The 19434-nt window shown below is 44.0% G+C and overlaps 2 protein-coding genes across 7 annotated transcripts in view; both read right to left on the bottom strand.

Moving 5' to 3' along the window:
• Positions 1-2499: 2499 nt before the first annotated feature.
• LOC117832074 (cysteine protease ATG4D-like) lies at positions 2500-11725 on the bottom strand. Of its 3 annotated transcripts, XM_034711039.1 has the most exons (12): positions 11578-11725; positions 9201-9263; positions 8511-8756; positions 7154-7237; positions 6894-7067; positions 6270-6561; positions 6117-6181; positions 5895-6022; positions 5744-5822; positions 5580-5656; positions 4126-4245; positions 2500-3200 (listed from the first exon to the last, which is right to left on the bottom strand). In XM_034711039.1, exons 3-12 carry the CDS (start codon positions 8716-8718, stop codon positions 3030-3032), a joined length of 1398 nt encoding a protein of 465 aa, XP_034566930.1. In that variant the 5' UTR covers positions 8719-8756; positions 9201-9263; positions 11578-11725; the 3' UTR covers positions 2500-3029. The 3 variants fall into 3 exon arrangements, with proteins under 3 accessions (XP_034566930.1, XP_034566929.1, XP_034566931.1); XM_034711038.1 differs by lacking the exon at positions 9201-9263; XM_034711040.1 differs by lacking the exons at positions 8511-8756; positions 9201-9263.
• A 1089-nt stretch (positions 11726-12814) lies between these two features.
• LOC117832073 (microtubule-associated serine/threonine-protein kinase 1-like) overlaps positions 12815-19434 on the bottom strand; it is a 62206-nt gene continuing 55586 nt past the window's right edge. For all 4 annotated transcript variants that reach the window (XM_034711036.1, XM_034711035.1, XM_034711037.1 and 1 more), the window contains 4 exons: positions 19174-19296; positions 18941-19074; positions 18665-18852; positions 12815-17140 (listed from right to left, as the gene is read on the bottom strand). In XM_034711036.1, coding sequence (XP_034566927.1) covers positions 15555-17140; positions 18665-18852; positions 18941-19074; positions 19174-19296 — 2031 coding nt within the window. In that variant the 3' untranslated portion in view covers positions 12815-15554. The remainder of the gene's footprint in view (positions 17141-18664; positions 18853-18940; positions 19075-19173; positions 19297-19434) is intronic.

Below are 19434 nucleotides of genomic sequence, written 5' to 3'. Positions count from 1 at the left end.
CAACAGGATCAGACGGAAATGTGTGGCCAGGGCGGGAGTGCATCCCCAAGAGCTGGAGGATCTGGTAAAACCATGGCAGACTGATACGGTCACCATCCTGGGTTATCAGATTCAGAAGAACCTGACCAAGAAGGAGCAGGGATTCTGTACTCGTCTAGTGCTGCCTGAACTCCAGTACCACGCACATCTGTACTTCCAGCAGTACGGTCGAGACCTGAGAGCTGTGCCTACAGAGTGATGCAGTCTGTACGAACATCACTGCATGTGAGGAACGGTCATGTATTTCATTTTTGCACATAGGGAGAGCAAAGTATGACTTTCTTTATCTGATCCCTGACTCTTGAGTGAAACTGTTGCAGGACCTGAGCCTGTAAGCAGCAGCAGGTTTGGGGCTGGCCCTGTGCCTGGTTCACACATTAGCATTAGTAGTTCTAGTAACCGCTAAGTAGTGTGTTAAGAGGAAGGATTGTCGACAGCTGCATTGTTGGCTTTGTGACGGTTTATGCTGGAGCAAATCATTTCAGAGTCCTTTAAACAGAAATTTAGATTCCAACGACCCGGCTCGTCTGAAGGTCTAATTAACATATTCATAACACGGCTAAACACGGGACCTCAGAGTCTGAGGGGAAACAATATCAAAGTGGGTTGCTGGGTGAGGCTAAGGTTAGCAGAGTTAGCACCACCTGTTTAACCAGACTCAACCTACATTAGGTACATTTGGACCAAGAGTCCCGGGGTCTTTTAGCCCCCAGAACTACTTTCCCCTGAACTAAAAGGTTCCTGGTCCCCCATTGTTGTCTGCGTTTGGACCGCGGGCTGAAGTCCCGGGTAGATTGTGTAAATCAGGCCACTGAGGTATGGAGGAAACAAAGTAAATGCACTACACCACCAGACCAGTAGAGGGCAGTAACACAAAGAGGAATGCCATTCATCACAGATGACCCCATAGAAGCAGACGGACAGGCAGGTATCATTCTGAGCAACACAACAGTTAGCCTGTTAGCATGAAGAGACTCAGCTGGTCTGTTTTAGATGGTGCTATATTTCATCACAGATGGATTCACTGAATCAACACGTGAGAGGAGATAAGCGCGAGTAGCAAAGACGTTTCAACACGGCTTTAAAATCCTTTTGAACTCAAAAAGCCGTGATCGCAGAGATCGGTCGGTGTTTTGGTTTAAACGGCGACCCTGTTAACTGGAGACTCTCAGCCCGATGCATCCCTCATAAACGTTGACAAAAAAAAAAAAGACAAAAAAAAAATTATCAAAAAAAAAATTTACTAAAAAAAATTTTACAAAGAAAAATTTGAAAGAAAAAAAAAAGACAAAAAAGAATTTTTGACAAAAAATTTTTTTGACAAAAAAAAATTTGACAAAAAAAAATTGTCAAAAAAAATTTGACAAAATTTTTTTTACAAAAAGTTGACCCTGAGCCTGTCGAAAAAATTATTTTTCATCAAATTTGAAATTTTGCTCTAAAAGCAGAAAAACCTGCGCCTGCGGTTAAAAACATGGAAAAAGCAAAGAATGAATCAACACGTGAGAGGAGATAAGCGCGAGTAGCAAAGACGTTTCAACACGGCTTTAAAATCCTTTTGAACTCAAAAAGCCGTGATCGCAGAGATCGACCGGTGTTTTGGTTTAAACGGCGACCCTGTTAACTGGAGACTCTCAGCCGGATGCATCCCTCATAAACGTCTTTAGACCATCATTAAATATCTGATGAGGATATTTTGAAATCTTAATAAAAACTAAACTAGTTTGCATTCCCAGGAACTCCCTCTGTGTTTCAACAGCTGTGTAAACTCCACAAACACTGACACGTTCAGCTGAAGGTCTCCAGTTTACAGGGTCACTTTTAAAAGCGGAACACCGGGAGGAGAGACGCATTCACGGTGGGCTGAGAGAAGACTACTGTTACAAGCTGCTAAATCAAGAGAATCACAGCTTCTTCTTTTGAAAAGTACACACACATACAAAAAAGATAGAACAAATAAAAACTAATGAAAGAAAGAGAAATCAAGAGAATCACAGATGTGTGTGATGTTATTGTGGACGGAGGGAGGAATAAAAACACTGAGGTTAATCTACCAATCAGACACGTTCAGCATTGCAGGCCCCGCCCCCTGAAAGTCCCAGGACCATTGAAAAGTACAACCCTCCTAGCAGGGGCTTTTTAGGGGGGAGATTATCTACCCCTGAACTAAATTTAGACCCTGGGTCCACTGGTTGAAACGCACGTAGTTCAGGGGTAAAGTTCCTCTGATCGAAATACGCCTCTACTGACAAACCAATCAACATGTCATCTGTCCCCTGTGTTTGTTTACATCCAGGTAGTAGAGCTTTATAGGATTATGGTAGTAACCATTAAATGGAGTTACAGCCCTGGTTAGTATCAATCAGATGGCTGTTCTACAGCTCAGACATAATAAGACTGCATGTTTTGGCTTCACTTTTGAGGACCTGTCATGTTAAACATAAACACCACACACTTTCAGACTGTAGAACTTTTTTTTTATTCATAAACATTTTTATTCAAACCAACAAAAATATTCCAGCTCTGAAAAATATGATCTACACTTTTTGTTCTTTTCCAGCAAGAGTGCAGTTCCTACAGTTTATGTGTCAGTTTGTTCTCATGTGCTTCACATGTTTACAGAGGTCTGATTTTCTGGTCCACTGAGCAGCTGCACTTCCTGTTAGTTGATATTAAACAGAGGCTGACTGTCTCACAGTGACGCTTGTCTGAAGTTGATCCCTGGGAAAAACTGTGTTTCGACTGTGTGTGTGACTTTGAAGAGATAAAGTAAAATGCTGATGTTGATAAATGTGAACATTTGATCCTCTTAAAACAATAAATAAAATATATATGACCACAAAACATAAAAATACAGCTTCATGACGGACGTCTTCATCAGGGTGTGATCTCCTCTGGACGTGGAGGACCGTGTTTGTTGGTGTGCTCAGTGGATCGTGATTGTTGATCATGCTCACAGCTCAGTGCTCAGAGTGCTGATTTCCTTTTGATCATAGAAGCACAAACTCGTCCATGCTGCTGCTGGTGACCACTTGTTTCCGCTCGCTCTTCCTCTGGATGTAGGCGATGTTTGTGGATGATTTGCGAACCTCCTCTTCCTCCTGACTTTTTCCTTCTACAAAAATAAACATGGGGTACGTCTCTGCAGAAGTGGAGAGGGCCTACAGGAGACACAAGGACCGGTCAGAGACCATCCAGAGTTACTTCTCCAAATATTCACAGAAGGATATTACATTCCAATGATTGATCAGTTTCTACTTAAAAGAAAAATCTTAACATGTAACCTTATTTATTTCTGGAACAGATCCCTTCAGACGTACAGCCTTGATTTCAAGAGGATTTAAAAACATTTACCCCCGCTAAGTGAACTAAAGATCAAGGTTTGAACAGAACAGTAAACTGAAAAAGAGGTAAAAAACAGAAACTACGGTGGCCCTGAAGTTCAACTGCACACACATTTCATCAACTGCTAAAAACATTTCACTGAAAGCAAGAATGTTTCATGAAAAACTAAAATATTCCCAAAAAAGCAAAAATATTTCATGAAATCCAGAAACACTTACGGTGGCCCGGAGGGTCAACTGCTCAAACATTTCACAAATGCAAAAAAAATCCTGAATTGCTGAAATTTTTGCAAAATGAAATTAATGAAACTCAGAATAGTTTGAAATGTAATGAGACGCTGAAAAGGTAAAAAAAAATACAAACAAAATCATGAAAAATAAGAAAAAATGCAAAACCAAAAAAATTATGATTGAAATGAAGACACATTTAAAAAAAGGTTAACAGTTCACAAAATTCAAACAACTTTCATTAAATGTGTAAACATTAAAAAAATGCAAAAAAAAAAAAAAAACTTGCATAAACTTCACAAAACAAATAAAATAAATTCTATTCAATGCAAAAAACACACACAGAAAGAATTCCTCTCATGTAATATTTTTGAACTTTGTGTAATGATTAGTTTGTGTTTTGATGTTTTGGGTTTATTAATAAGAAGTCAGAGACCAGTTTGAAAGCAGTCGCTGCTCCAGTCTGAGTCCAGTCGCTGCCATGAATGTGGGTCCAATTAAAGCCATCACATACCTCGTTAACGTCCGTGCACAGGGCTTCAAAGTCCTTCTGGCCTTTAGCGTAGAATCCAAATGTACAGCTGGGATCCATCCGCGAGAACGACATCGTCCGGGGGTATTTACAGTGGAACGACTGAAAGACACAGAAGACAACAGTCTCAAAAACACGTGTGCATAACATAATATGGGCTTTACTGATACAAATAACTGTACCTTTAAATACTACACACTGTACCTTTAAATACTACACACTGTACCTTTAAATACTACACACTGTACCTTTAAATACTAAACATATATCTTCAAATGTGCACACTGTACCTTTAAATACTACACACTGTACCTTTAAATACTAAACACATATCTTCAAATGTGCACACTGTACCTTTAAATACTACACACTGTACCTTTAAATACTAAACACATATCTTCAAATGTGCACACTGTACCTTTAAATACTACACACTGTACCTTTAAATGCTACACACTGTACCTTTAAATACTACACACTGTACCTTTAAATACTAAACATATATCTTCAAATGTGCACACTGTACCTTTAAATACTACACACTGTACCTTTAAATACTAAACACATATCTTCAAATGTGCACACTGTACCTTTAAATACTACACACTGTACCTTTAAATACTAAACATATATCTTCAAATGTGCACACTGTGCCTTTAAATATGCACACTGCACATTTTAAAACTACACACTGTACCTTTAAAAACTACACACTGCACCTTTTAAAACTACACACCGTACCTTTAAATACTACACACTGTACTTTTAAATACACACTGTGCCTTTAAATACTACACACTGTACATTTTAAAACTACACACTGTACCTTTAAATACTACACACTGTACCTTTAAATACTACACACTGTACCTTTAAATACTACACACTTCACCTTTAAATACTACACACTGTACCTTTAAATACTACACACTGCACATTTAAATACTACACACTGTACCTTTAAATACTACACACTGTACCTTTAAATACTACACACTGTACCTTTAAATGCAACACACTGTACCTTTAAATACTACACACTATACCTTTTAAAACTACACACCGTACCTTTAAATACTACACACTGCACATTTAAATACTACACACTGTACCTTTAAATACTACACACTGCACATTTAAATACTACACACTGTACCTTTAAATACTACACACTGTACCTTTAAATACTACACACTGTACCTTTAAATACTACACACTGTACCTTTAAATACTACACACTGTACCTTTAAATACTACACACTGAACCTTTAAGTACTACACACTGTACCTTTAAATACTATACACATATCTTTAAATACACACTGTACCTTTAAATACACACTGTATATTTAAATACACACTGTACCTTTAAATACACACTGTACCTTTAAATATACACAAGTGAGACTGAAAGAGAAGGCGGGACCTCTTCTTACCTCTAAGGGGAAGTTCTGTTTCTTTGTGTCCACTGTGGGCCGACAGTAGTGAGGGTCCAGGTACAGCAGATGATCATCTTTTCAACAACAACATCAAACACAGTGAGAGGATGATATCAGATAAATAAACACATTAATCATGAGGTTCTTTGAGCTGCTCGTACCCTGAAAGCCCACAAAGAACAGAGAGTGCTTCGGTTTCCCTCCGATGATTCCGATGCAGCTTTCTAACGTCAGGAGTTTCTGTGGAGAGGAAAGATCTTTAAACTCTGATTCATATTTAGAAGTCAGTGCATAAACACACTGATGACATACTTTGACACATGTGACGTAGGAGGGGTTCAGATCCTGTCCTCCCAGGCGCACAGGAACAAGGATGATGACGGACTTCCAGGACTGAGGAGGAGGACGCTCACACAGCCGCTTCACGTCCTCCAGATAGACTGCAACAGGAACAGAGAGAGAGTCAGGATGTTAAGACCTGACCTGAGGGATCTGATCTTACGTGGAGAACCTCATGAAAGCTGAAACACTCACTGGTGCAGTCCTGTGCAACGTAAACCACCAGATTAGGAACGTCTGTCGTTGCATCCACAGCTCTCCTGCAACAGAATCAAACACGCATCTTAGTTTGAGATCCTGATCCAAGCTGGGGGGGTAACTCGGACTCATCAGGACTCCAGGTCTCACCGGAGGATATGTGCCACGATAGACGGTCCGTACCAGTCCCCGGCCTTCTTCCCCGAGCTCTTCCCCAGCTCCACCAGCTTGTGAATCCCAAAGGGGGCCGTGGGATGGTCTGCGAACCACGTCACCACCCTCCTGTGTGAGGCCTCCATGGGTCTGTCCAGGAGGGAGTCCAGGCTCAGTCTGCGGGTCTTCTTATCCGGCCCGTCCTTCAGGTAGAGTCCTCGCTCTGTGCTGCTCACCAGCAGGTCCATGTCGTCCCGGACGGCGTGCTGGCTGGCGGACCAGGTCCAACCTCAAAGGGGAGTGGATATGAATGAGTTAACGATGAGTCTGTAACGATGAAGTTTCTCCTCCGTGGGAACTCTGCCAGTGTTGTTGACAATGCTGATATCAGAAGCCCCGCCCCTTCTTGATTCTGATTGGTTGGTGATCAGGAAGTGACATTAATGAAGGCAGAGGTGATCCAAAAGTTAACTGAGAGCCCTGAGACAAAGACTCAGCTGAGTCTGAGAGCTGGATCACGTTTGGTTTGAATAGAAATGAAAAACAGAGACAGTGGAGACGTCACCTTCTCCACGACACAAACTAACAGATCATATTCAGATGTAGGGCTAAGGCTATCACCTGGAGGCATCAGGTGCAGCAGCAGGCCTCGTGCCAGCAGCATCTGCCCGGTCCGCAGCACACACCCCCAGCCGCTGTCCGTGGTCAGAGCCCCTTCAGGTAAGGGAGGGAAACCCCGTCTGTACGTCAGCCACAGGAGCGACGTGAAGCAGCGGCGGAAACGCTCTCTCTCCGCTGAAACAGACACGAAGAGTCAACTTCAAGAAACACCTTCACGTGGGTCGTACCTGTAACCTCTGCTCCTCCGCTCAGGGCCTCACCTTGATCCCTGGGCTCGTACGACTTCCCCAGCATGACCACGGGGGAGCTCTTGCTGTATTTGGACTTCTGCTTCCAAGACCAGACTGAGGCAGGAAAGAGAAGTTTCATCAAATGAGTGTTTTTGTTTCAGAGTTCAGACGAGAGCCGGGCGATGAAAAGATCTCTAAACCTTTAAACACCTCGGCACAGACCTGGACCCCGAGCTCAGCTTCTCTGAGAACACTGAGTACGGTTTCAAGGAAGGCTCTGAGCTCGACTTTATCTCCTTAGAAAACTCCTCAGTCTGCCAATATCAAAACTGGAGAACAAATCTGTTGTTGAATGAGTCTTTAGTTTTCTTAGTATGATCATCTGAACTGAAGAAGGAAGAATAAACTCTGTCCCTCTCTACTTTTAAGAGTCGGCTTCAAACTTTCCTTTTTGATAAAGCTTATAGTTAGAGCTGGATCAGGCTTGGACCAGGTCTTAAGTTATGCTGCTATAGGCTTAGACTGACACACTGGGATCCTGTCTTTCCCTCTCTCTCCTCTCTCTGCCTGTCTCTCACTTTAACTCTTCCTGTCCCATTAAAGTTACTAACCATAGACCTTTCTGGAGTCCCTGAGCTCCCTTGTCTCGTAGGTTCCTCTGGATCTCTGCTGGAGATTCCTTTTTTGGGGTCTGTTATTCATTCTTTCTTTCTTTCTTTCTTTACTTCTTTCTCTTTTATTCATTCTTTTGCTTTCTTTCTTATTTTCTTCTTTCATTCCCTTTTCCTTTCATTCTATCCTTCTTACTATCTGTCCTTATTTCCTTCTTTTTCTCCTTTATTTTACTCCTTTGTTTTTTTCTCTTTCTTTCTGTCCTTTCTTTTCTTTCTTGATTTCTTTACTTCTTTCTCCTCTTTTTTTCTTCTTTCTTACTCTTTTATTCCTTCCTTCTTTCTTTCTTGTATTCCTTTTTCCTTTAATTCCTTTCTCTCTTTTATTCCTTCCTTATTTCTTTCTCTCTTTCTTCTTCCCATGTTTCTTCATCCTTTATGTCTCCTTCTCTTATCCTGTCCTTTCCTTTCCTTCTATCCTTTCCTTCCCCATTTCTTCTCCTCTTTTTCTTTCTTCTGGTCTCCCTCTCTTCTCTCTTTTCTTAGACCTTTCTGGAGTCCCTGAGCTCCCTTGTCTCGTAGGTTCCTCTGGATCTCTGCTGCTGTGGACGTGGTCCAGACTCCAGCTGCTACAACTACTACTATCCGTCTCCCCACTATCATCTCTCTCTCTCTTCATCTCCCTCTATCCCTCTCTCCAACACGGTCTCAGCAGATAACATGAGTCTGGTCCTGCTGGAGGTTTCTGCCTGTTAAAGGAAGTTTGTGACACACACCGTATTTGACGCTGTTCCACGCCGACACCAGCTTGGACCTGAGTCTTCCTCTGTCCTCTTCATCCTGCTCCGTGTTACTCTCCTCCTCCTCCTCCAGGTGCTGCTGTGTCGCCGTGTTAACGTTGTTGGGGAGGAAGAGCCAGTCTTCTGTTAGGTCATCATCGGGCGACTGGCTCTCAGAGCTCGCCGACGAGGAGCTGGGATTCATAACGAGCGTGCGAGAGCTCTCCTTATCTCCATAGCAGCCTGAGGGGAACATGAGAGACCATGACGTGAAGTCCAGCAGGGTGACGCAGACGTGTGTGAGACATATTCAGACTTAAAGGAAGCTCAGCTCTTAATCTGATGAGTTAATGTCAACCGCAGCGAGGTTAATAATTCTCCATGAGCGCAGCTGAAGAAAGGAGTCATGTGACCGCGCCGTGTGACTCCAGGAATTCCAGATATGTTGGTTTAGTTGCAGCAGGAGGCGAGCTGCTGCTCTGTTCTCAGCCTGCAGCCTCTGAAACCAAACGTGAGGACTGCTGCAAGCTTTAAACGCTCACTCAGACAACAGCACTTCATGTCATCATTAGTTTGCATGAACACTTCCTCTCTGCCACTCCTGGGTTTCACTTCTTCGCTGCACTCAGGATTCTTTAATCTTTAATCTTTCATTTATAATAATTACTTCACGTGTGATTCTCTAACCGTGAACCGGCTCAGAGTCAGCGACAGATCCGAGCAGGAAACCTCAACATGTGCCGTTTTCGTCTGTCATTAAAAGCTCTGAGTTAATCTTTAAATACTTGTTTTTGAAAAGCTTATCGTGGAAATAAAATCAGAACAAGAGTCAAAAACTGAGCTGAAGTTTCAGGATGAATTAAATCAGGTGAAAGAGCAGCTGGTCACTGACGCAGGACTCAAAAACCTGAACACAGAAACACTTAGAGGTGTTAAAAACTCACTATATTTACCTCCCTCTCACACGTCCTCAGTCACACAGCGTTTAACAACGTGTGTGTGTGTGTGTGTGTGTGTGTGTGTGTGTGTGTGTGTGTGTGTGCAGGAACAAAAGCAGACACGACTCTGACACACTTTGAGTTAACAGTTCACCTGCCAAGTTATGCAGAGGACGAGGAAGTGGAACTTTTAAAGTGTACATGCAAAGACTCAGCAGGCGATGAAGCACAAAGACGCTCTTAGATAAAGAAGTCCAGATCTGATAAGTCTAAATACTGTGGTTCTGGATCAGGGATCAGGACCTGGTCCAATCTGGTCTACTGGTGGAAAAATCAGAGAAATCTCCCAACTAGTGTGATATAAATTACATTCTCTATATTCATTCAGAGCAGATTGAGTACATTTATTGTTTAAGTTATTTTTATTTTATCTATGTTAAACTTATTTATTTATTAACTATTTTCCTCTGTTGTTTAATTTTCTTCATTTTATTGTGATTGTTTCACATCAGTCTCTCCTTCTAAATCCATTTCTGTTTCATGTTTAGTCTTTATATATTCTATTTATTTATTTTTTAAAGCACTTTGAATTGTTTTTAAAAATGTGAACTGTGTCATAATAAGTCTGCAGACTCTCTGGGATAATGCAGACCAGATCTGACCAGTCTGAGTATTGTGGTTCTGAAACAGGATCTGGTCCAATGTGGTCTAAATGTTGAAAAAGCAGTTAAATCTTATTTCTAATGCCATAAAAATAAAAGGTTTATTTTTGGCAAGACCACATTGGACCAGGTTGTGATCCTAAACCACTTTACTTCACTAATCTGAAACTCTATTTTTAAAAGTTTTGGACTCTCTCACAGGATCTAGACTACATCTTACAAGTCTAAGTGCAGTAGTTCTGGATCAGGACATGGTCTAATGTGGTCTACAGGTGCAGTTAAATCTCACTTATTGCCTTTTAAAAGCAGAATAAAGGGTTCACAAATCTAAAACTGTGTCATAATAAGTCTGCAGACTCTCTGGGATACTGTAGACCAGATCTGACTAGCCTGAGTATTGTGGTTTTGAAACAGGATCTGGTCCAATGTGGTCTAAATGTTGAAAAAGCAGTTCAATCTCATTCCTAGTGCAGTTAAAATAGAGTTTCTTTTTGTCCAGACCACATTAGACCAGGTTCTGTTTTTAAGAAGCCTTTAGACTCTCTCACATGATCTACACTACATTTTCAAAGTCTAAGTGTTGTAGTTCTGGATCAGGACTTGGTCCAATGTGGTCTACAGGTGGTAAAAAGCAGTAAAATCTCCATTATTGCGTTTTAACAAGAATAATAAAGGGTTCACAAATCTAAAACTGTGTCATAATAAGTCTGCAGACTCTCTGGGATACTGTAGACCAGATCTGACTAGTCTGAGTATTGTGGTTTTGAAACAGGATCTGGTCCAATGTGGTCTAAATGTTGAAAAAGCAGTTCAATCTCATTCCTCCTAGTGCAGTTAAAAATGGAAGTTTATTTTTTGTCCAGACCACATTGGACCAGGTTCGGTTTTTAAAAAGTCTGTAGACTCTCTCACATGATCCAGACTAGATCTGATCATTTTAAGTGTAGTAGTTCTGGATCAGGACATGGTCTAATGTGGTCTACAGGTGGAAAAAAGCAATAAAATCTCCATTATTGTGTTTTAACAAGAATAATAAAAGCTTCCCAAATCTAAAACTGTGTCATAATAAGTCTGCAGACTCTCTGGGATAATGCAGACCAGATCAGACCAGTCCAGGTGTGGTGGTTCAGGTGTGGTGGTTCAGGTGTGGTTCCTGGTTTCCTCACTCCTAACAGCCGAGTCTGAAGCGACGAATCAGATGCCAACTTCAGTGTCGGGTAATCGATATGTCAGGTACAACTTAACTGTCACCTGGACTGATTTAAATGCATGTTTACATTTAATAAATCAGGATTGATGGAATAAAGGTGTGACTTCGTAAAAATATAAAAAGGAAAAGGGAATAAAATGATATTTAAATATCTGAAGCGAACACTAACTTCAGTCATTTAGAGCCAGTCGTCGTCCTCAGGTAAAAAAAAAACAAGCTTTAAGGGAATTACGAAACAAAAACATAATTTTTACCTCAACTCCAGCTCCCCCATGAGTCTCCTGTAGTCTCAGATCATCCCTGTGAGGGTGTCATTGAAGGTTTTCGTCCTTTTCGTGTCGTTAAAACACAAATCACCGCAAACAGAAATCACTTCCTTGTTTATACGCGTCACGTGTTTGCACTGCTGTGATTGGCCGACGGAGGACCAATCAGAGAGCGCGTCCATTATCCCTCTGTTTACAGTCCAATCCACATTAAATCAATAAACTGACACTTTGAGGGATTTCTCTGCATTTTATTACATTTCTGCACTATAGGCTGTTTTTTTTTTGCATTGGTTTTTCACAACAGTGGCTCATAAATACTCAGCGATGTAATGGACGACAACAGTTGTTTAAAAAAAGGGGTAAACACTTAGACAAAGATGACCATGACAGCAACATCACAACTTCAGACTCATGGATCAGCACACTACAGGGGGCAGGTGGGGGGGGGTCATCACACAGATCTGGTAGATTCCTAAAGTCTAAATGTAAAATGTATAAACAGCTAATTTCAGTAGTAAAGCCGGATTTCAACTGATATGTAAGAAAAAGTCTGAATAAATAAAAAAGTTTAATAAATAGAAGAAACACAAATAAATATTCAGACCGTATAAATAAAAAAAAATACACAAAATAAAGTGCTTTATCCTCACATCACAGAAACACAGAGTTAATATCTGATCACCATTATCTACTAATGGTTGGAGTAAGACTGTAAATCATCTAAAAGTGACTGAAGTGTGTTTATCTAACAGAGAGTAACATGTGAGAATGTGTTATTATCTCCTCTGGGTACCTCCAGACTCAGGGTGTCATGTGATGCTATCCACCAGGTGGCAGTCTAAGACAAGTCTGAGATCTATTTTCTGCAGTACACAAGAGAGAACAAGACCTCAGGACTAAGATGCTCCTCATGTTTCCCTCCTGGCTCTCTGTGTGTGTCTGTATGTCTGTGTGTGTGTGTGTGTGTGTGTGTGTGTGTGTAGTCTACAGCTATGTCACACGACCAGGCTGCTCAGCTTCATGGAACTGGGCACTGTCGGATTGCATATTATTATCAAACATATAAGTGTAAACAAAACAAACACGTGTTTAAAATGAGGAGACTGGCACTTTCCTTCAAACGTAAAGTTAAAAACAAACATCTGCATAAATAGAAAAAAGAGAGAGAGAGAGAGAGAGAGAGAGAGAGAGAGAGGGAGAGAGAGAGAGGAGAGAGAGAGAGGAGAGAGAGAGGAGAGAGAGAGAGAGAGAGGAGAGAGAGAGAGAGAGAGAGAGAGAGAGAGAGAGAGAGAGAGAGAGAGAGAGAGCTTCACCTCTCTGATCCGTTTTGGCTCTTTACTTTGTCTCACTAGTTTGTTAAATAACTGTATCATTGCACGTTTCACTAAGATGAATGGAGAACATTTAAAACTCAAAGTGTTAGCTCGGCTTATTGCAACCCTTTTCTCCGTTACTTCTTCTTCTTCTTCTTCTTCTTCTTCTTCTTCTTCTTGAGCACAATGTAAACGTCGATATCGGGGGACACCAAAAAGTGGCGTTATTCGCACATTGCATAGCGTCCCTGTGCAAGTTCACCTCCCCTTCCTGTTTCCGATCACTGAATCCAGCCCTTGAACACGTCTGAAGCTACCTGACTCCATCTTTACTCGGCGGTTTTGGTGTCTCGGTCCAGTTTTCCGTCGTCGCTCTGAGACTGATCTCTTAATCTAACGAAGGAGGGAGACAGGATGTGTTGGTTTCTGATGACTCGGCTGAACTCAGTGATGGCACTGGAGCTGATTTAAAATGTGAGTAATGCCCGTTTACAACAGAATCCAGCTTGTTCACACCAAAGACTGTGGGGAAAGATGGACGACATGACAGCTCCCTAACAGTGAAGCCAAAACATTTAGCACTCCCCCTTCTGACGGGTCATAAAACCTGCTTCCTCCTTGTTAACACATCGGACCAGAAAATCCAAACACATGTCGATAGATGTTCTCAAACATGTAGAGGAGGGAGAGGTAGAGCAAACAGCCGAACCTGATGGGGGCGACCTCGAGTCTCTGGTTCTGCTCTTCCTGTCTTCTTTACATCTCTCTACAGACTCTTCGTTCCTCTCGTCTCTCATGAAAATGGAGGCGAAGGAGGAGGTAGAGCGTGCAGTCTAACCTGGTGAGGGTGAACTCCAGCCCAAACAAGGCTTTGCCTTCCCTGTCCTCACACTCTCCTCTGTTTTTCTCTCCTCTCATTGAAGGGGGGAACCCTGGGGAGGTTGAGCATACAGTCTAACCCAACAAGGATAAGCTCTTTCCCAAGCCTCTCAGCCCTGGCTTTCCCTTCCCTGTTTTTCTTCTAAAACTGTCTTCCTTTGTTTCTCTCCATTCCCTCATGAAATTGGAGAGCAGAGGAAGGTAGAGCGTACAGCCTAACATGACCACGGTGAACTCTATCCCTTTAAGATTCCAACCATGGCTCTACAGTCCCTCTCCTCTTTCTAGTATCTCTCTACAGACTCTTTGTTCCTCTCTCTTCTCATCAATCATGTAAATGGAGGCGTAGGGGGAGGTAGAGTGTACAGCCTAGCCCATTTCAGATTCTTGCTCTGGCTCTATCTCCCCTGTCCTCTTTGCAACATCACTCTACAGTCTCATCTCTTCATTGTTTCTTCCTCTCTTCCCCCCTTTCCTCATAAAAATGGGGAACTGCAGGAAGATTGAGCGTACAGCCTAACCTAGCGAAGATAAGCTCTTTTCCAAACACGCTTCTTGCCTTGGCTGTATCTTTCCTGTCTTCTTTCTGATATCTCTAAACTTGTCTTCACTTCTCTTCATTCCCTTGTGAAAATTGGGGAGTGGGGGAAAGTTGAGCGTACACCCTGTTCTGAGGGGGATAAGCTCTTGTTCGAACAAGCTTCTCAACCTTGCTTTCCCTTTCCTTTCTTTCTTCTAAAACTGTCTTCCTTTGTTTCTCTCCATTCCCTCTTTAAATTGGAGAGCAGAGGAAGGTAGAGCGTACAGCCTAACATGACCACGGTGAACTCTATCCCTTTAAGATTCCCACCCTGGCTCTGCGTTCCCTCTCCTCTTTCTTATATCTCACTACAGGCTCTTCTCTGTGTTTTTCTGTCCTTTCTCCTTTGGAATGGGGGATTACAGGGAGGTGGAGCATACAGCCTAACCTTTTTAAGATCCCTGCTTTGGCTCCTTCCTCCCTGTTTCTTTTTAGCATCTCTCTACAGGCTTTTCTCTTTGTTGTTCTTTCCTCTCTCCTTTGGAATGGAGGATTACTAGGAGGTAGAGCGTACAGCCTAGCCTGATGAAGCCTATCCCTAGCCAGCTTCTTGCCCTGCTTCTACCGTCCCGGCCTGTTTTTAATATTTCTCTCTGCAGAGTCTTCTCCTTTTCTCTCCTTTGGAATGGAGGATCACGGGGAGGTAGAGCGTACAGCCAGTTCAGCTGAGGCCTGTACTGACCTGAGGGATCTTTGTGGTTTTACTGGTGAGTTAAAAGGTGTTTTGGTTATCATAAAATGTCAGCCTCAGAGTATTTTGGCTTCACTTGGAGGTGTAGTCGTGTCGTCCATCATTACACACAGTCCTCAGTTTACTCGTATTTAACAGTTTCCTGTTAAAGGTGTTCACAGTGATCTCTACCTTCAGGTCTGCGTAGATTCTTAACTTTTTTTTAGATATTCTTTCTCTTTACATGCATTAAGACGTTTCTCTATGTACATCACATGATGAAGAACACACAGAACATACACAGGCCTACGTTATGAAACCATGAGCACACACATTTCAAACAGGGCTGATGCATCTTTGTTCCCACCTCTCGTGTCCACATGTGGAGTATTTGGTCTTTTTTCTTCAGGCGTTGGATCCCCCTCCGTCCGTCTGACGCCATGGTGACTCATGATATGTGTGATGCTACAGTTAGAAGGCATTACATGGGAGAGTTTGAGTTCTTTTTAACCTTTCTGTATCACCAGTGATGCTTCGAGCTGCGGCCGCTTCCTCTCTCCTGCTGGTTAGCGCTCGCTGAAGTCGCCCCCTGACCTCCTCTGCGTCCGCCTCCAGACTGAGGCTCCGGTTTCCCCGCCGCGCCCCCTCGCTTCTCCTCTCCGGACTTAGAGCCGTCCTTCGCTTTAGCCCCTTCTTGGGACCCGCTCTTCATGGGCCCGAGGACGGTTTTGGCCACGCTGGTCAGCTGGGTGACGAAGCTGGCTTTGTCGCCCGGGGACACGGGGCGGGACTTGCTGGAGAAGGGTGAGGCTGTGATTGAGGAAGGGGACATGGGGTTCTCCTCAAGGACCTCCAGGTGGGTCCTCTCCTCTTTGGCGCCGCGGTAACTGCTCGAGACTTTCTCCACTTTAGGTCTGACTGCAGGGTGCGTCTGGACCTGGGTGGGGACGGGGGGTGCAGGTCCTTTCACCTTGACGGTCTCTGTGGTCTTGTCTCCTCTCTCTGGACCTCGGCGTTGCTTGGACGCCTCTGCAGGTTGCACCTTCTGCATGCTGACTCTCTCTGATCCAGCAGCGGGTCTACCTTTCTCCTCCGTGCCTTCCTGAGGTCTAGCTGCTGCCCTGCTGTCCCCCTGCTGCTTGGCGTCCTGTGGTTGGACGCCCTTTGATGCGAGTGGCGTCGAGCTCTTCTCGCTGAGTTTACTCTTGCAGACGGTCGCCTCAGAGTTGGAGCTGCTTGCAGTTTGGGGTTTGTCTCCTGCGCTCGGTTTGGCCTCTGCAGCTGGACTGGACTTTGTGTCCACAGCAGAGACACTTACATCCTTTTTTAAGACCTCAGCAGCGGTTTTACTTTCAGTGACGTTGCTCTTGGCGTCCGCTTTAGCCGCCACGCTCTCCATTTTCTTCCCTGCGAGTTCAGACAGTGTCGTCTGTGTGTCCTTCTCTCTCGTTGTGAGCATCGTATCCCGGCTGAGCGGCGACTCCTGCCTCCCCATCCTGCGAGCCGGCTTCAGACCTGCGATCTCCCCGCCCATGGGAGGCGAGGGAGAGGAGGAGGATGAAGGCGAGGGAGGAGCAGGTCCGTTCTCTCCTTCCATCTCCAGCAGACTCTGCAGGCTGTGCTCACAGTGGAAGGACTCCCTCCTGTAGTCTCCGTGTGAGACCTCCAGGCTGTGTTTGCGTAGAGAGACCCCGCCTGTCAGGGGTGAAGGCGAGGATGATGATGAAGAGGAAGAAGGCAGGATCGGGGCGCCGAGCTTTTCTGCTGACTGAACCCGCTGCAGCAGAGGGGACCGGGGCGGCTCTGCGCTCTTAGGTCGAGGGCGAGCGACGGGAGGAGAGGAGTGCAGCTTGGCAGGAAACATCTGTGTGGTGTTGGAGCTCCCCACCGTGTGCCCGCTGAGAGGCGGAGGAGAGGAGGTGGTGGGGGAGGGGGTGTGGGCGAGGGGGGACAGGGGGATGTTACCGGCAGACTTGCAGCGTGCAGAGCGGTACTGACGGTGGAGCTTCGGGGACAGGCCGTGCAGAGAGCTGGGTCTCATGTGGTGGGAGGCGGCCGGAGAGTTTGGGGTGCTGGATGCTGCAGAGCTGCTCTGAGAGGAGGTACCTGAGGAGAGGAGGAGAGAGGAGAGGAGGAGAGAGGAGAGGAGAGGAGAGGAGAGGAGAGGAGAGGAGAGGAGAGGAGAGGAGAGGAGAGGAGAGGAGACGTCAATCAGAACATGTCAGTAATACTCACTGTTGTGTTTTCAGTCAGGGTCCAGGAGGCAGACACCCTCTCTACTTTTAAGAGTAGGCTTCAAACTTTCCTTTTTGATAAAGCTTATAGTTAGAGCTGGATCAGGCTTGGACCAGGTCTTAAGTTATGCTGCTATAGACTGACACACTGGGATCCTGTCTTTCCCTCTCTCTCCTCTCTCTGCCTGTCTCTCACTTTAACTCTTCCTGTCCCATTAAAGTTACTAACCATAGACCTTTCTGGAGTCCCTGAGCTCCCTTGTCTCGTAGGTTACTCTGGATCTCTGTTGTGGACCATCCATCTCCCCACCATCATCTCTCTCTCTCTTCATCTCCCTCTATCCCTCTCTCCAACACGGTCTCAGCAGATGTGTGTCTAACATGAGTCTGGTCCTGCTGGAGGTTTCTGCCTGTTAAAGGAAGTTTGTCCTTGCCACTGTAACTAGCTAAATGCTGCAAAGTGCTCTGCTCATGGTGGATTAAGATGAGATCAGACTGAGTCCTGTCTGGAAGATGGGACTGGATCTGATCCGGTCTTGATGTTGGGTCTTTGTTAATACCAGAACATAGAGTACGGTCTAGACCGGCTCTGTTTGGAAAGAGTCTGAGGAGAACATTGTTGGGATTTGGTGTTTTATAAATAAAGATTGATTGACTTTAAAAGCTGAACAGGTTTTTACTGAAAGGCTGACAATGAATCTACACTAACAGTCACAACGACTGAAACCAAGACAATAATTTATGATGAGTCATGTTTCGACCTTGGTTTGACCTCTACCAGCGCTGGGCTGCCCAAGCATGACAAAAACTGGAAGTCATGTGTTACAGAGACATTTATAATTGCTTGCTTAAAAAATAATTTGATGGTTTGGCGTCACAAAGCTCTAAATAAGTCTAAAGGAACAGGTATTTGGCAGCTGATGTCTTTATGGTGAGTTTTAGTGAATACGGACAAATGTTGACTGAAAAAGCAGAAAAAGTTTCCTCTAAATTTAAAAAAAGGCATTCAAAAATATTCTAAGACTCAGTCAAACCTCTATTTTATCAGCTCTCATCAACACGTGTGAGGAAGAATGTAGCCTGTAGTACCTTAAAAGTCCACCAGAGGGCAGCAGACCACATTATAAGAATCTCAGCCCTGACTGTTAGACTCCTCAGCGTGTTAAAGGTGCACTAAGCAATTTTAAAACTCATCATCTAACATGTTCCACTGTGTTTAATAACGGCTGAATCAAAGGAGATGCATTGAGACATTTAAGACTTAAGATTGTTTGGTTGTTAGATCTTCAATTATCAGGGTACACAAAAATAATGTTTTTCTTTTCAGCCACATTTGGAGTTTCTGTGTTTAATTATCTGTAAGTATGTTTAGAATATTTAAAGACTGATTCCTCACCCAGGTACGGGGACTCCAGAGCCGAGCGGTACGTCTGTGTGGGCGATCTGGCGGACAGGTTGTGGGTCGGGGATCCTGGGAGACTGTCTCCGGATGACAGCGAGCGGTTCAGAGAGGAGAGGCTGCGGCTGGTGTGCAGCAGGTTGGACTGCTTGGTGATCTTCCTGAAGAGGGAGCTGCGTTTCTTACTGGAGACACAGAAACATCAGAGTGAGTGTGATAAACACAGACAGGATGTTAGATTACGTACAGTATCTTTCTTCTGCGGTAACTCACTCTTGTCCCTCCTTGGCTCCCGTCCTCTTGCTCCTTCGTGCCATCTTGGATTTATAGCTGGACTTGCGGGCGGGTCCCACTTTTATGGAGGTGTTCTCAAACGGAGTGGTTGTAACTGTCACCTTGCTCCCGCTCTGAAGATAAAAACGAGTCATAAATCACGTTTTTTTAAGAGCGAATTCTCCTGAAACTTCTTATAAAATCAGAAAAATGCAGCTCTAAGAAGTCCTCACTTTCAGGATGAGCTCCACCACCTCTGTGTGGACCAGACCGTGGACTGACTCCCCGTTTACATGTGTGATGAGGTCACCGGCACTGAGTCCAGCAGACTGGGCTGGACCTCCATCCTCCACGTGCTGTGATAATAAACAAGAGACAAATTAATACAATTAAAGGGACAGTAAGTGATTTTCATGTTGTGTTGATTCTGGCGCCCCCTCTGGATGAAGTCGGTAGTGTTTCAATCACACTTGTGTTCCCCAGGGTTCAATATC

This window comes from Notolabrus celidotus, chromosome 20 (genome assembly GCF_009762535.1).
Source record: "Notolabrus celidotus isolate fNotCel1 chromosome 20, fNotCel1.pri, whole genome shotgun sequence".
NCBI classification, from domain to species: Eukaryota; Metazoa; Chordata; class Actinopteri; order Labriformes; family Labridae; genus Notolabrus; species Notolabrus celidotus.
Note: the sequence above shows the minus strand (reverse complement) of the source record. Positions and strands in the feature narration are given on the sequence as shown.